The sequence below is a fragment of the Podarcis melisellensis genome, assembly GCF_964234715.1.
Source record: "Podarcis melisellensis genome assembly, chromosome: 5".
Classification (NCBI taxonomy): domain Eukaryota; kingdom Metazoa; phylum Chordata; class Lepidosauria; order Squamata; family Lacertidae; genus Podarcis; species Podarcis melisellensis.
This window is the reverse complement of record NC_138537.1, coordinates 1,195,054-1,212,540: the sequence shown is the minus strand read 5'-3', so window position 1 is coordinate 1,212,540 and position 17,487 is coordinate 1,195,054. Positions and strand designations below refer to the sequence as shown.

Below are 17,487 nucleotides of genomic sequence, written 5' to 3'. Positions count from 1 at the left end.
GTTCAAGCCCAGGGAACGAGGTCTGGGCAAGTGCCAGGTGGCTTCTGCCAGGGTTCCCCTGGAGCTGTGACATAAGGTTGGCAGGACCTTTTGCTCAACTCTCAGCTCTTTATCTCATATACAACATTGCCTCTGCCTTCCCTTTCATGCTTAGGTCAGGTGGAAAAGTGTCACCTTCTTCTCTGCCAGGGGCAGCTAGGGAAAAACACTCAGCAGAGCTTGGTGCCCATGTGGACAGAGCCCAATAATTCCAATGTTTTTAGGTTACCAGGTCAAGAACGAGAAAGACCCAGAAATTTCAGGGCCCAAATCTGAAACCTAGGGGGAACCCCCGATGATGTCATGGGGGTGGGCGGTGATGAGGTCACGGGGTGGGCTCTGCAGATGGAGGTTAAATGGGACAGCAAAGCAGAGGAACAGCAAACGCACCCACCCCCCCAAGTGTCTATGCTATAATTTGATCTGGAGACGGAGGTTAATTGGGAGAGGGGAGTGTCTTTGCTAGAATTTGCAGCCAGCTCCTGTTGAGCTGAAGCTTGCAAACTCCATACATGGTAATAATCATAACGACCATCATTATTCAAGCCCTCCATCTACCAGGAAAACCGGGACACCAGCTCAGATCTGGGGGGCTGAGAACCCTACTGAGTTATTCAAGGTCAACACTGAGACCAAGGAAGAGGATACAGGAAGGCAGCGCTCCCCTGGCCCCCCCCGGATTGGTTGTAGGGAAGAGGGCAGGCAGATGCTGGCATGACAAGGGGAGGCCAAGGTCGGTGGGGCAGCACCCCCTTTGTCCTAACCAACTGGCCTCCTCTGCAAACCACTCTACATGTTTTCAGCAAGAAGACCCAGGGAAAGGCAGCCCTGGCCAGCACCTGTGCCATCACCGACACACCTTCCCCCTACCCCAAGCAGCTTTGCGATACAGTATATAGTATGTATTTAACATATATGAGCTTGTTTAATTTCTTTTTAAGGCAGAGAGCCTAGGTGAAGCCCACGTTCACACCACAGAAGGGGAAATAATCTTCTGTATTGAAAATATTGTGTCTGCCTTTGTCCTGCCCAGTGCCAGATTTACATATAATCTAAACAAGCTATAGCTTAGGGTCCCACTCTCTTGGGCCCCCTAAGAAAAGTTAAAGGCAAAAAAAACCTGGATGTACATTTCCAAAATATAAGATTAAAATAAAATAAAACCTTCATGCAGCAACAGTGTTTTGTGTTCTGTAGGCTCCTATGATGTAAGTCATGGGCTCTGTCTGCTCGCCTGCTCCCTCAAATATCCCTGGTTTGCACCTTTCTATATATATAGGGTGCCTACATTCTGCATGTGCAAATGGCTTGAGATACCTATTAGGTCCATCAATTACGATATAGAATATATTCAACACAAAAACAGCGACAATTTGTTGTTGACAAAGGACAGCTGGACATAGAAAGGGCCCCATTACCTTCAGGAGCTGAGGGCCTCATCAAACCTCAATCCGGCCCTGCCCCTGCCCACGAATGCTCAACAAAAACACCCTGGTCCGATCCCACCAGCCCCAAAAACAAGGTCAAAGCCACGCTGTGAACTTACTGAGCTGTAGAGATAGCCCTCGGCGTTCATGGCCACGTAAAGGCCAGCTTTCACCCCCTGAATCGCCACCACACGAAGACCCACGGGGATTAGATTGAAGAGAGCTGGAGGAGAGAAGTGGAGAGAGAGGGGAAATTAGCTTAAATTGCTAGGAGGAGCAAGACAAAGGAGAAAGCCATTGAGTCCAGCGCTCCAATCCAAGACATCGCAGGCTCCCTGCGCCCACCTCCCTATCAGCCTCTGTCAACCTGGAGCCCTCCAGATGTTTTGGACTTTTGCTGGACTTTGAACAAGTATATAACTTTTATGAAATAAAGAAAGAAATGCAATCTTTATCCCAATTGGTTTCTGCCTTGGATTTGTACTGATTTTTAAATATATGCATTGTCATTGTTTTAAATCCATGGTACTTTTGGGGGCCACTGCCCCCCCCCCCCAGATTCCATCAACTCTCCCCCAGGGCCCTCTACCCTACAAAAAACATTATTCAGAAAAGCAACCTGCATGACCCACTAAGGAAGATAATAACACCCTAAAATTCAAAACAGTAACAATGAATTGCACCTTTATTCAAAATCCAGTTGAAACTATTTAGTTTAATTTAGTCAACAAAACTGATGAACCAGAGTAAGCTTTTCAAAGTCTGGTAGGCATCTATATCTCCTCCTCCTTCTTTGGCCATCCCTCATAGCCAAGTAAGATCCAGTTACAGATAGGTAGCCGTGTTGGTCTGCCATAGTCAAAACAAAAAAAAAAAATTCCTTCCAGTAGCACCTTAAAGACCAACTAAGTTAGTTCTTGGTATGAGCTTTCGTGTGCATGCACACTTCTTCAGATACACTGAAACAGAAGTTAGATCGTCTTCCATAAACAATGAATCTGTAAGTGACTGTGGAGGCCAATTCTGGATCCACACGTCCTTCCACAGTGGGGAGATGGGTTTCCAGGCGGGAGTTGGTCATGCCAAGCGTGCCTTCCTCTTAGCATGTTTCTCCCTTGTGTCCTGAGTTCGAGTGTCTTCAAAGCCCATGGCACCTTTGGTCAAGGCTGTTCTCCAACTGGAGCGCTTGCAGGCCAGTGTTTCCCAGTTGTGTTTATATTACATTTTTAAAGATTTGCCTTGAGACAGTCTTTGAACCTCTTTTGTTGACGACCAGCATTACGCTTTCCATTTTTAAGTTCGGAATAGAGTAGTTGCTTTGCAAGACGATCATCAGGCAACTGCACATGACCAGTCCAACGAAGTTGACATTGAAGAATCATTGCTTCAACTCTGGTGATCTTTGCTCCTTCCAGAACACTGAAATTAGTTCACCTGTCTTCCCAAGTGATGTGTAAAAATTTTCAGAGACACCATTGATGGAATCCTTTGAGGAGCTGGAGATGGCCTTTATAAGTGGTCTATCCTCCCTTGCCCCTAGGGAATCCCACTGCCCCCACCCCCAAAAACCAGCTTAAGCTGCCTCTGGAGAATGGACCATGGACAACTGAAGAATTCAAAATGCGAGGGGTGGGGGAATCTCCAATTTAAATATGTAAACTGAAACTGGTGAGTCTCATCTCTGTCTCCTCTGGGAGAGATGGGCGACCTTCCTATCTAGCTCTGCCAGTCGAGGCAGAAAACTATTTCTAAACCTTTGGTGCCACATCAGTGCGTTGAAACCCTGCAATTAACAAGTCTATTTATAAGCACTTTTGACTGGGAAAAAATGGAGCACATCACTACGGATAATGAAGGTAAATGGCTGCCATCACTCATTCTCTGCAATCCATTTGTCTTGCGGTGAAGGGCTGTCTCAGAGACGACAGGGAAGAGGAAGGGTAACCCTCCTCAAGATCAACAAGGAGAACCTCACTGTGGAATCAACTTTCTAAGTTCCCTCCAGCGATGTTATTTCTCCCTTTCCAAATCAGGGCCTGGAAACTTTTATTTATTCGTTCAGACAACTTACACACCACCCCATGCCCGGAGGTCTCAGGGCAGTTCACAATAAGACCACAACATATAAAGTCAAACCAAAATCAACAACCCCCCAAAAAACCCCACTTTCTAAAGGGGCGTTGGATGTCAGGAAGGTAAATCAAAGGCCTTGTTAAAAAGGAATGGTTTGCCTAGTGCCTAAAGGTGTGTGATGAAGGCACCAGGCGAACTTCCCTGGGGAGAGCATTCCACAGAAGGGGTGCCACTGCAGAGAAGGCCCTGTTCTCGTGTTGCTGCCCTCTGAACCTCTCAAGGAAGGGGTACACAAAGAAGGGCATCAGAAGATGATCTCAGGGTAGGTTCATATGGGGAGGGGTGGTGCTTGAGGTATTGTGGTCCTGAGCCATTTAAGATTTTATAGCACTTCAAAACCAGCATTTCAAATTGGGCCCGGAAACTAATTTGAAGTCAGTGCAGTCAGACCAGGATCAGACCTGGAGTACTGTGTCCAGTTCTGGGCACCACAGTTCAAGAAGGACACTGACAAACTGGAACGTGTCCAGAGGAGGGCAACAAAAATGGTCAAAGGCCTGGAAACGATGCCTTATGAGGAACGGCTAAGGGAGCTGGGCATGTTTAGCCTGGAGAAGAGGAGGTTAAGGGGTGATATGATAGCCATGTTCAAATATATAAAAGGATGTCACATAGAGGAGGGAGAAAGGTTGTTTTCTGCTGCTCCAGAGAAGCAGACACGGAGCAATGGATCCAAACTACAAGAAAGAAGATTCCACCTCAACATTAGGAAGAACTTCCTGACAGTAAGAGCTGTTCGACAGTGGAATTTGCTGCCAAGGAGTGTGATGGCGTCTCCTTCTTTGGAGGTCTTTAAGCAGAGGCTTGACAACCATATGTCAGGAGTGCTCTGATGGTGTTTCCTGCTTGGCAGGGGGTTGGACACGATGGCCCTTGGGGTCTCTTCCAATTCTATGATTCTATGATGTAATAGGCGCAAACTGACTTGCTCCAGTGTGCAACCTGGTTGCTGAATTCTGCACTAGCTGAGGTTTCCAAGCCGTCTTCAGAGGCAGCCCTACATATAATGCATGGCAGTAATCTATCCTTGAGGTTACCAGAGCCTAGACAACAGGACCACTGAACCTGCTTGGGGCAGAGAGGAAAGTGCCACGGTGGATGCAAGACACAGCAGCATTTAGACTTTAAGCAAATGGCAACCATTCAGCCTTCTTCCTCCTCCACCAGCTCCTCCTGCTTACATGGTTCTCTTGCAAGCACAGCCTTCCCACACATTTCAGTTTTTGTTCCATAATTTCCAACAGATTCTCCGACAAGACGTGCTTCAGCCAGCCTTCACCGCAACATCTGAAGGGCACTAGGCTGGTGAAGGTGTTCAGAGGTCTTGAAGACGCACTCTGGCTCCATCATGTTAAGACGCGATCCAAGTGTTATTCACAGAGATGGGGGGGGGGAGTGTAGCCCACGCAAGGAGTCAGCCTTGCCTTGCTCTAGAGACTCCTCCAGTGAAAGCACCGGCTTGCCCAGGGGGTCCCTCAACATGAATTAATGCATTCCCCTCTACAAAAAAAAAATACATTAAAAAATGCAACTAGGTTGTTTCTGCGTTTAAATGATGGGAGATAATTTGGCAAAAGCCTAGTTTGGGGCATGGCTGGGGAGGGCTAGCTGCCTGTTCGTGGAGATGTAAGACAAGCTCAAGGCTCAAGGAGGTTTTCCAGAACATGCTTCTGCTAGAGCAGGTTGCCTGCAGGACACTTCGAAAGCTTGATCTGTAAGAGGTCTGTAGGGTTGGTTCTCTGATGTGGGCTTGCCTGCAGATTCCCCCCTCCTGCCATCCAGGATTTCTGGGGCTGAAGAGACTCCCTTAAAATGAAAGATTGGAGCTGGGGGACTTCCTAGTTTAGAGAAGAGGAGCTGTGATAGAAGCCTATGCAGAAAGCAGATAGGGGGAAAAATGCTTTTCTTCCCCTCTCATTGCCCTAGAACTCTTGGACATTCAATGAAGCTGAAGGCTGGAAGATTTAGGACAGGAAAAGAAAGTCCTTCTTCATTGCAGCACATGGTTAATCTGTGGAACTCCCTCCCACAGGAGGCAGTGATGGCCAACAGCTTGGCTGGCTTTAAAAGAGAGCCAGTGTGGTGTAGTGGTTAAGAGCGGTGGACTCGTAATCTGGTGAACTGGGTTCGCTTCCCTGCTCCTCCACCTTCAGCTGCTGGGTGACCTTGGGCCAGTCACACTTCTCTGAAGTCTCTCAGCCTCCCTCACCTCACAGAGTGTTTCTTGTGGGGGAGGAAGGGAAAGGAGATTATGAGCCGCTTTGAGACTCCTTAGGGGAGTGATAAAGGGGGATATCAAACCCAAAGAGACTGGACATTCTCTTCCTCCTCATTTGGAGGCAGAAGTATTTTTGAGTGCTTCTTGCTTGAAACAGGAGGAGAGGAGATTTCTCCTGTGCTCGGATCCCACCTATGGCTTTCCCATAATGGATATTTGGTTGGCCTTATGTTAATGTCTCCTTATGTCTCCTTATGTTAATAATAATAATAATAATAATAATAATAATAATAATAATAATAATATCCCGACCTCCCCAGCCAAAGCCGGGCTCAGAGCGGCTAACAACAATAAAAGTAACACAGCATTCTAAAATCAATTCATTTTAAAATCAATTCAAAATCAGATTAATGGCAACCATTGGGCTAGAGTTCTTTGAGGATTACCGAAGGAGAGGGTCAGGCTGTGCCTCGGCCAAAGGCCTGGTGGAACAGCTCCATCTTGCAGGCCCTGCAGAAAGATGTCAAGTCCCGCAGGGCTCTAGTCTCTTGGGACAGAGCATTCCACCAAGTCGGGGCCACAGCCGAAAAAGCCCTGGCTCTGGTTGAGGCCAGCCTATGTTCTTATGAATGCACACTAAAAAGGATTTCTGGAGACGATCTGAGCCTTGAAATGACCCAGACCCAGATCGGGACTCCATTATCAGATGCTGGAAGGACAAAGGACTCCTGAGCATCTCACAGCTTCTCCGACCCCATTCTTTGCCCAATTTCCATGTTTTGTTGTTGTTGTTGTTTAGTCCTTTAGTCATGTCTGCCTCTTCGTGACCCCCTGGACCATAGCACACCAGGCACTCCTGTCTTCCACTGCCTCCCGCAGTTTGGTCAGACTCATGTTTGTAGCTTCAAGAACACTATCCAACCATCTCGTCCTCCGTCGTCTCCTTCTCCTTGTACCCTCCGTCTTTCCCAACATCAGGGTCTTTTCCAGGGAGTCTTCTCTTCTCATGAGGTGGCCAAAACCTTGGAGCCACAGCTTCAGGATCTGTCCTTCCAGTGAGCCCTCAGGGCTGATTTCCTTCAGAATGGAGAGGTTGATCTTCTTGCAGTCCATGGGACTCTCAAGAGTCTCCTCCAGCACCAGAATTCAAAAGCATCAACTCTTCGGCGATCTGCCTTCTTTATGGTCCAGCAAAGCCTAAGTCTCTTTTTTCCTGGGGGTGTTGCTGCAAGAATATTCTTCCTACCTCCTAGCAGAGAGACAGGAGCAGCAGCACCCTGCCTCCTCTCACCCTCCTCCTCCTCCTCCTCCTCTCCCCAGCCAGTCAATCTGCCATCCAAATAAATCTCTCGCGCTTCCTCCCTTGGCATCCCTCCTTGGGAAGCGAGAGTTTTGTTCTCCCCGCCACCCCCAGACAGCAGCTGCAGCGTCAGGGGCAAAAAAGAAAGAAAGAAAGAAGTGAGAATAGCAATGCAGGAGAGATTTATTTAAAGGGGAAGCGCTGACAGGGGACCCAGCGCAGGGAGCAGCTGCCTTAGCTGTAATTTAACACTTTGCCTGAAAAGGGGGGGGGGGGACCACCGTGAAGTGCCTGTTTGTGAGGGTGGCCAGGCAATGGGTGTGATTTATAACCAGGTAGCTAAAGGAAAGAGAGAGAGAGAGAGAGAGACTCACTGTAGTCACTGTTCTCGTCCTTCGTCCCATCAATCGTCCCATCTGGGTGCATCTGCAGGAAGAATTCCTGCTGGCTGAATAACCTTGTCACAATTCCTTTCAGCTGGGGTTCTGCAAGGAGGAAGGGAGACAAAGAGGGGGGGGTGTTAACCCAGGCGTTTGTCCAGCTCCCAAATATTCAGGCCACCGTCTCCCTTGGTTCCATAAATTCATCCCAAACCGATTAAAAAACACCGACATTATTCCGAGCCAGTGGCTGGCCTGACTCATTAAGGAATCATAAAACCACAGAACTGTAGTGTTGGAAGGGACCCCAAGCGGCCATCTAGCCCAACCCCCTGTAAAGCCACAGCGAAAGAACCCCCAACAGATGGCCAGCCAACCTCTGCTTCAAAAGGTTATACGATTATAACCCAATGAAATTCAAAACAGCAACAACGAACTGCACATTTATCCAGAATCCACTTACACTGGTACCTCAGGTTACATACGCTTCAGGTTACATACGCTTCAGGTTACAGACTCCGCTAACCCAGAAATAGTGCTTCAGGTTAAGAACTTTGCTTCAGGATAAGAACAGTAATCGTGCTCTGGCGGCGCGGCGGCAGCAGGAGGCCCCATTAGCTAAAGTGGTGCTTCAGGTTAAGAACAGTTTCAGGTTAAGAACGGACCTCCAGAACAAATTAAATTCTTAACCCGAGGTACCACTGTAAAACGATTTAGCTTAATTAATGCCACAAAATGGATGGAGTTGATCCAGCAATGCTGGATGTCAAAGTCTGATAGGCATTTATACCTCCAGCTCCCCATTGCTGCCCCCTTGCCTCTTAGCACCCCCTGAGTAATCCCCCCTACCCAGTGGGGGAAGCACCAGCCCAAACGAGGAGGAAGCTCCTCAACCATGGGTGGGCAACCTAAGGCCCAGGGGATGGATCCGGCCCAATCGCCTTCTAAATCCAGCCCACGGATGGTCCAGGATTCAGCGTGTTTTTACATGCGTAGAATGTGCCCTTTTATTTAAAATGCATCTCTGGGTTATTTGTGGGGCATAGGAATGTGTTCATTTTTTAAAATTTCTGTTTGCTTCCAAAATATCGTCCGGTCCCCCACAACGTCTGAGGGACAGTGGACCGGCCCACGGCTGAAAAAGTTTGCTGAACCCTGGACCTCAACATTCTGTCACATCCCAGTGTGACCAAGGACCCAGGAGAGACTGGATAAGGCCACACAGAGGGGAGAAGACTCTGCTCCCACTGTCTAGACCAGGCTGCCCCAAACCCAGCCCTCCAGATGTTTTGGGACTCCAACTCCCATCATCCTTAGCTAACAGGACCAGTGGTCAGGGATGATTGCCCCATAGGATGGCTGCCATACCATCAAGTGAATGATGTGTTTAGATGTGACAAGAGAGTAGGATTTAATGATAAAAAAATCTAAATTCCAAATCGAATTACTAGAAGGCAGGAACAAATTATTGTCTAAAATGTGCAATTTCTTATTAGAATGGTATACAAAACAGACAAAGGAGGAGATGATAAAATGGGCAATGGATTTTGGGCATAACATTGAGTATGATGCTTGGGTAAAACTGTGGAATGAGAGTATAAAATTTACAGCATGTACCACCTTAAGAGAGAATATAATGAAAATGTGTATCGCTGGTATTTGGCACCTGTTAAATTGGCAAGAATGTATAGGATGAGTAGTAAGACATGTTGGAAATGTAAAGATAAAGATGGAGATTTTTATCACATGTGGTGGACATGTGAGAAAATGAAACCGTTTTGGGAACGGATTTATAACGAATTGGAAAAGATATTCAACTACACTTTCCCGAAAAAGCCAGAAGCTTTCTTGCTAGGCTTCATGGGAGAGGAAATAGAAAAAGCAGATCAAAGGTTATTTATGTATGCTATGACTGCTGCCAGAACTTGGTTAGCCCAAAAATGGAAAGTACCGGAATTACCAACAATAGAGGAGCGACAGACGAAGATGGTGGATTAGGTGGAACTAGCAAAACTGACCTGTAGAATCCAAAATCAGGAGGAAACAAAATTCCAAAGAGATTGGAGTAAGTTTATTGATTATATAACTGTAGAAATTTGAAGACTCTGGCAGGAGTGAAATAAATCTTACGATGTAGACTGACTGGATATAATAAGAAACCGTGGAAAGGTGACTGAAGCAAGAAAACCTGTTGGAGGGAGGGAGGGAAGTCAATGCTCAGCAGAGTGTTGGGAAAGAATGTGGGTAAATGACTGTTGAATATTACTGTACTTTGTTTGTTGGTATAAAAAGAAACTAGACAGCATCTTAAAAAGCAGAGACATCACCTTGCCGACAAAGGTCTGCATAGTTAAAGCCATGGTTTTCCCAGTAGTGATGTATGGAAGTGAGAGCTGGACCATCAAGAAGGCTGATCGCCAAAGAATGGATGCTTTTGAATTCTGGTGCTAGAGGAGACTCTGGAGAGTCCCACGGACTGCAAGAAGATCAAACCTCTCCATTCTGAAGGAAATCAGCCCTGAGTGCTCACTGGAAGGACAGATCCTGAAGCTGAGGCTCCAAGACTTTGGCCACCTCATGAGAAGAGAAAAAGACCCTGATGTTGGGAAAGATGGAGGGCACAAGGAGAAGGGGACGAGAGAGGATGAGATGGTGGGACAGTGTTCTTGAAGCTATCAGCATGAGTTTGGCCAAACTGAGGGAGGCAGTGGAAGACAGGAGGGCCTGGTGTGCTCTGGTCCAGGAGGTCACAAAGAGGCGGACAGGACTAAATGACTAAACAACAACAACAACACTACTATCAGCTGCTGGAAGCCACAGGAGTAGAGAGAGCTCTGGTGCTTGAATCCTGCTTGCGGGTTTCCCACTGAAATCTGGTTTGTTGGCCACTACGAGAACAAGATGTGAACTAACTAGATGGGCCATTGACCTCATCTAGCAGGCTCCTCTTATGTTCATAGCATAGATCAGGCATTTCCAACAGGTAGATCGTTGTCGCAGGAACCCCCCACCCCCAATCATTCAGTTTGTACACTCACACACTCACACACGCTATGCTTCTGTTATAAATTCATAGAAAATCAACCATACATCGGATCTGCACCACTTTTATTTCACTCCATGAAGGAAGGACTACAAAATGGGGATACAGGGCAGCCATAATCCCTTGAGCATACCAACACATACACAGGAGCCCTGCCCAGTTGCTATGCCAACCCTGATGGTCCTAGACAGAAGACCATTAAGGTCACAAAGGACTTGCATATGGGAGTGGATTCAACATGGACTGGAACAAAGGACAATAATCAGATCTTCCCTCTGGGGGCAGGAAACTGCAAACTCCCCTCTGTCACCTGGAAAGTACTCATGGGGAAGGGGAAAGGGGGAACCAGCCAGGTGACAGGACACTCAGGTTACCACCACAACTCCTCCCTCAACCCCTCCTTTTTGTGATGTAGTTGTGATGTAGTCTTAGGGGTGTAGTTTGGGGGATTAGTAACTAATAAAAGTTGGGGTCTTCTTTTGTTCTGGGCTTCCATTTTGCTTCATCTTGTTGTGGGTGGGAATCCTGTCGCAACAGTTTCCAATAAAGGCCAAGCCTACAGGCTGCTGTTTTGCTCCAAGTTATCCCGGTTGGTGTCTTTGTTTTTGCCCAAGGGAGTCCTCAGATTCCTCCGTTAACATCGTGATCTACTGGTCGATTGCAGGGGTGTCCCAGGTAGATCATGGAATGGCTCAACAACTCCTGCCAATGAGTCTTTTTATACTGTGAGTAGATTGCAGTCTCTTGGGAGTTGACGTGCCTGGCATAGAAGACCCACCAGCCCCACTTAATTTCCTGGTCTAACCTGCAGCTGTGCACGGGAAGCTTGTGGCAAGCAACCTCAATATTGGCCAGGGCGACAGCAGAGCTGGCACAGAACCTGAACCCAATGCAGGCAGTGGGTCTGAGAGAATCCCCTGGTGTCTGGCCAAGTCCCTGGCTACACACTGAGTCATTGTCACTGCAAGCGGTGAAACAGGCTCTGTGTATAACACATTGTGTGCCAAAGGAACAAATCCTCTCCAGAATCTGAAACGCTCCCTCGCTTGCTCTGGGCTAGACTTGCCTTGCAAATCCAGAGCAGTGTGAAGAAGGGACACTCTGCAGTGGCCTTCTCAGACCTGGGGAACCTCAAAATATGTTGGAAGACAATTCCCACCAGCCCCAGAAGTTTTGCAGTGAAACCAAATGGGATGTCCCATCCAAGGTGCTTATTGTGGGGAACCTGCAAGCAGGTTTTTCCACACATGAAGTTCTCCCCTCTCTTAAGGTCTCCAGAAACTGGCATTTGGAAGCACTGCAGGCTCCAGCAGTGGAAGCCGAACACAGCCATTGTGGCTGGTAGCCATCGCTTGCTGTCAATAGCCATGGATTTGTCCAATCCTCTATGAAAGCCATCCAAGTTGGTAGTCATCACTGCCTCCTGAGGGAGTGAAGAAGGACTTTATTTTAACTTGGACTACTTGGACTACTACAAGCTATGGCTTTCCCAGCAGTGATGTATGGAAGTGAGAGCTGGACCATAAAGAAGGCTGATAGCCAAAGAATTGATGCTTTTGAATTCTGGTGCTGGAGGAGACTCTTGAGAGTCCCATGGACTGCAAGAAGATCCAACCTCTCCATTCTGAAGGAAATCAGCCCTGAGTGCTCACTGGAAGGACAGATCCTGAAGCTGAGGCTCCAAGACTTTGGCCACCTCATGAGAAGAGAAGACTCCCTGGAAAAGACCCTGATGTTGGGAAAGATGGAGGGCACAAGGAGAAGGGGACGACAGAGGAGGAGATGGTTGGACAGTGTTCTCGAAGATACCAGCATGAGTCTGACCAAACTGTGGGAGGCAGTGGAAGACAGGAGTGCCTGGCATGCTCTCGTCCAGGGGGTCACGAAGGGGGCCTTCTGGAGGTTCCCTCCCTGTGAGAAGTGAGGTTACAGGGAACCAGGCAGAGGGCCTTCTCGGTGGTGGCGCCCACCCTGTGGAACACCTTCCCATCAGATGTCAAGGAGATAATAAATTACACAACTTTTAGAAGACATCTGAAGGCTGCCCTGTATTGGGAAGTTTTTAATGTTCGATGTTTTTATTATGTTTTTACATATGCTGTATGTTGCCCAGGGTGGTTGGGGAAACCCAGCCAGGTGGGCGGGGTATAAATAACAAATTATTATTATTTTTATTATTATTATTATTATTATTATTATTAGTGCTGAATCTTCCAACATTCAGCTTCTTGGATGTCCACATTTGGAGGCAAACTTTTCTCTGTCCTCTTCCTGATTTTATAAAATTCTATCATGACACCCCTTGCTTGCCTTTTCTCTAAAGTAAAAAGCCGCTAGCATTGCAACCTTTCCTCCTAAAAGAGTCCCCTTGTTCATTAAGGCTGTCATTTTCTGAACCTTTTGTAATTCTACATTATCCTTTTTGAGAGGTGACCAGAACTGTACACAGTATTCCAAGTACTAGCATATGTTTAACCCCTGCTGTTCTAGATGAAACAGAAGAGGAAACACTCATATCTCTCTCTCTCTCTCTCTCTCTCTCTCTCTCTCTCTCTCTCTCTCTCTCTCTCTCTCACACACACACACACACACACACACACACACTGAAGCAGTCAACTCTAGGAAAGATTCAAAAGCTATGGAGAAGCTTGGATAGAGAAAAATGCTGCAGAAGATGGCTAGGAGGCATGCTTACAGTGGTACCTCAGGTTAAGAACTTAATTCGTTCTGGAGGTCCATTCTAAACCTGAAACTGTTCTTAACCTGAGGTACCACTTTAGCCAATGGGGCCTCCCGCTGCTGCTGTGCCACCAGAGCACGATTTCTGTTCTCATCCTGAAGCAAAGTTCTTAACCCGAGGTACTATTTCTGGGTTAGTAGAGACTGTAACTTGAAGCGTCTGTAACCTGAAGTGTCTGTAACCCGAGGTATCACTGTATATGGCAAAAGAGCACATCAGGAGAACACAGAATCACAGAATTGTAGAGTTGGAAGGGACCTCAGGGACCACCTAGTCCAGCCCCGTGCAATGTAGGAATCTCAGCTGAAGAATCCCATCCATTCTCTGCTTAAAGATCTCCCATGAAGAGGAGTCCACCACCTTCCGAGGGAGACCGTTCCACGGCTGAAAGGCTCTTACTGCCAGAAAGTTCTTCCTAGTGTTCATGTATGCGACAACGGCCGCGAGAGTTCTGGTAGAAGACTGAAGAAACTCCAACTAAACTCAGATGGAAGACTGAAGAAACTCCAACTAAAGACTCATGGCAAGAAAAGTTGATGGACTATGCAGAACTGGCAAAATTGACATATAAGCTACGGGACAAGGATAACCGTGACTTTAAGGATGAATGGGAACCCTTTACAAAGTATCTGAAGGTGCAACAAAGCGAACTGGACTCCTTGGCTGGTTTTGAATAAACATTCACAGACTTTTTATTGATAATAATCAGCTAAATAGTTTGAGGATCTATACAACTTTGTAACATGCAGAAAACAGCATTTTTAGAGAAACCCAAGACAGGAACTGAGGGAAGTCGGGGGGCGGGTGGGTTTTGTGTGGGAGGGAGGAGGGAGGAAAAATAGAGGGGAAACAAGGATGATATGTTTTAGGATAATGTGTCTTGTTTTAATTTTGAATTAAAAAAACTAAAAAAAAAGTTCTTCCCAATGTTTAATGGGAATCTCCTTGCTTGCCACTTGAATCCATTGGTTCTGGGGCAGCAAAAAGCAAACTTGCTCCACCTCCCATGGGACAGCCAAAGACCTCCTGCTCCTGACCTGACCTTCTCCACCTAGGCCCTGACGCTGTCTCAGGCTCTCTCTCTCTCTCTCTCTCTCTCTCTCTCTCTCTCTCTCTCTCTAGAGCAGGCTCCCTGTGTTCTCCTCCGCTGGCTCACCAGAGGCTTCATCCCACATCATTTATTTACCGACTTGCACAGATTGCCGGTGGCATCTCTGCCAGTAACTGCCGCGCGGAACAGGACTGCGAAACGGATTAAATGCGATAACATTGTGCAGAGCTTTTCCTTCCTGGGCCAAGATGGATGTTATTAGGTAACGGTTAACTGGAGGCATCTCTGTGGAGAGGGATCGCAAAGGCCTCCGATGCCTTTGGCACATCAAAACCTGTCGTGTTTGCTTCATTCTGCAGTCGGCGCTTCCCTTGTCATGGTCGCACTACAAGCTCAGCAGAGAACCAAGGCTGCAAACGGCGCCCCCACCCCACCCCCGCTTTGGGGGTAAGCACCATTGAAATTGGTGGGATTTTGCTCACGACTCACAGTGTTAAAAACTCAGAGATATAAAGGAACATGATGGAAAATGGAAATTAAGAGATTATGATGAGATCAAAGACCACTTTCAGAGTTGGTTGCATTATCGACAACTATATGAAACACATAAGGAAGACAGCAAGAAAGGATTTAGTTATACTAGATCTAGGTTTCAAATGGAAGTGATCGAAGGGAAAGTGAAATTACTGAAAGCCGCATACAGCATATTATTAGAATGGGAGACGAAAGATGAAGAGGTGAAATCAGTTATGATTAAATGGGCACAAGATGTAGGTCACAACATTATGATGGAAGATTGGGGAAAATTATGGAAAACTGATTTAAAATTTACAGATTGTTCCCTATTGAAGGAGAATTATGTGAAGATGATGTACAGATGGTACACAACACCAGTGCAGTAAGGGAAAATGTACAAAACTAGTTCAAATATATGTTGGAAGTGTAAGGAAAAGGAGGGAACATATTATCATATGTGGTAGGAGTGTAAAGTAATTTTTTAAAAAATGGGAAATGATATACAACGAATTGAAGAAAATGTTCCATTTAACATTTGTTAAAAAACCTGAGGCATTTTTGTTGGGGATTGTAGAGAAAGACCTGCCATAAAAGCTGAAAAACATCTTCATGTATGTGAAAACGGCCACGAGAGTTCTAATAGCACAAGGATGGAAGGCTGAAGAAACCCCAACTAAAGAATCGTGGCAAGAAAAATTGATGGACTGTGCAGAACTGGCAAAACTGACATACAAGCTACCGGACAAGAATAACTGTGACTTTAAAGATGAATGGGAACCCTTTACAAAGTATCTGAAGACGCAACAAAGCGAACTGGACTCATTGGCTGGTTTTGAATAAACATTCACAAGCTTTTTATTGATAATAATCAGCTAAATTATTTGAGGATCTATACAATTGTGTAACATGCAGAAAACAGCATTTTTAGAGAAATCAAAGACTGGAACGGATGGAAGTTGGGGGTGGGTTCTGTGGGGGGAGGGAGGGGGAGGGAGGAAAAATGGGGGGAAATAAGGATGATATGTTTCTGGATAATATGTTTTGTTTTAATTTTGAATATAAGAATTAAAGAAGGAAAGTGCCTTGATCCAGATCCACATAGATATTGACCTATTCCAAGCTCTCGTTCTTAAAGGACCATTCGTAACGTAAGAATATTCTTCACAACTGCATTCGTATGAACTCGATTTTTTTTAGTGTGGTGGAACTCCCTGCCACTTGACACTAGGCAGGAACCTTAACTGCACTCTTTCCAGTGCCTGCTAAAAACATCCTTGTTTAGAGAAGATGTTTAGAAAGTTGGTGTGAATTTTAATCTGTTTTCAGTCTACAGTACTGTCATTTTAACTTTCAATTCTTTAGATTCTTACCGTTATCTTTTCTTGTTGAAAATGTTGTTGCTTTATCTTTTGTGTAAACAGCTTTGAGTGTGTTTTTTTTAAAAGAATCAATTGGCATATGAATTTTATGAAATAAATAACATAAATAGAAGAGTTGCCAGAGGAATCTATTGCCCTGGCAACTAATAGCCGGAGACCCAGCTATTGGAAGGTGTTTGGAAAGGGACTTGTCTCCCCAGGCCCTGACCAGAAGAAATAATATCCATTGCAGGGCAGAGCGAGGAGAGAAAGAAATCTAGCAGTCTTGGAAAATGGACACAACTGACTCGCTCTCTGTGAGAATCCAAATGCATAGATGGGGTGGAACGTGGGGTTCATTCCTCCTGTTAACGGAGATATCTGAGGGCTCCCTTGGACAAAAAAGCAAGGACACTAACCAGGAAAACTCATAGGATCATAGAATCCTAGCGTTGGAAGAGACCACAAGGGCCATCGAGTCCAACCCCCTGCCAAGCAGGAAACACCATCAGAGCACTCCTGACATATGGTTGCCAAGCCTCTGCTTAAAGACCTCCAAAGAAGGAGACTCCACCACACTCCTGGGCAGCAAATTCCACTGTCAAACAGCTCTTACTGTCAGGAAGTTCTTCCTAATGTTGAGGTGGAATCTTCTTTCTTGTAGTTTGGATCCATTGCTCCGTGTCTGCTTCTGGAGCAAAACTGGAGCAAAACAGCAGCCAGTAGGCTTGGTCTTTATTGAAACTGTCACGACAGGACTCCAACTCACTGCAAGACGAAGCAAGATGGAAGCCCCGAACAAAAGAGCCCCAAAACATTTATTAGCTGCTAATCCCCATGTTACACCCCGCCCCAAACTACATCACTAATACATCATGGTTACATCATGAAAGGGGAGGTCTGGTGGCAGTAATCTGAGCATCCTGGACCCTGTCCCATGGTTCCCCTTGCCCTCCACCAAACACCCATCCAGTGTAACAAAAGAGATCTCTACATTTCCCTGTTTCCCAGCCAAGTTCATCTCACCCTTTTGTCTTCATCTGGGTTTGTTATTTCTGGAATGGCTACCTGTCTGGCACTCAGGTATCAGGATGCCAGGAATTATCACTCAGGCAGATGGGCTGCTGAGTAGCTGAGCTCACATGTTTAGATGGATTTCTGAAGTTTTCCCTGTGAGCCAGTACATAGATACTGTACATTTATCATTTGGTATTGTGCAGCAGAGGCCCTTTGAATAGATAGGAGGAAACTGTGACGAAGTGTTTTGTGGGGACAAATCACA

The 17,487-nt window shown here is 46.3% G+C and overlaps 1 protein-coding gene across 3 annotated transcripts in view; it reads right to left on the bottom strand.

The window, feature by feature from the left end:
• Positions 1-17,487, bottom strand: part of FGF12 (fibroblast growth factor 12) — a 214,868-nt gene that overhangs the window by 52,487 nt on the left and 144,894 nt on the right. For all 3 annotated transcript variants that reach the window (XM_081911365.1, XM_081911367.1, XM_081911366.1), the window contains 2 exons: positions 7,492-7,602; positions 1,586-1,689 (listed from right to left, as the gene is read on the bottom strand). In XM_081911365.1, the coding sequence (XP_081767491.1) occupies positions 1,586-1,689; positions 7,492-7,602 (215 nt within the window). The remainder of the gene's footprint in view (positions 1-1,585; positions 1,690-7,491; positions 7,603-17,487) is intronic.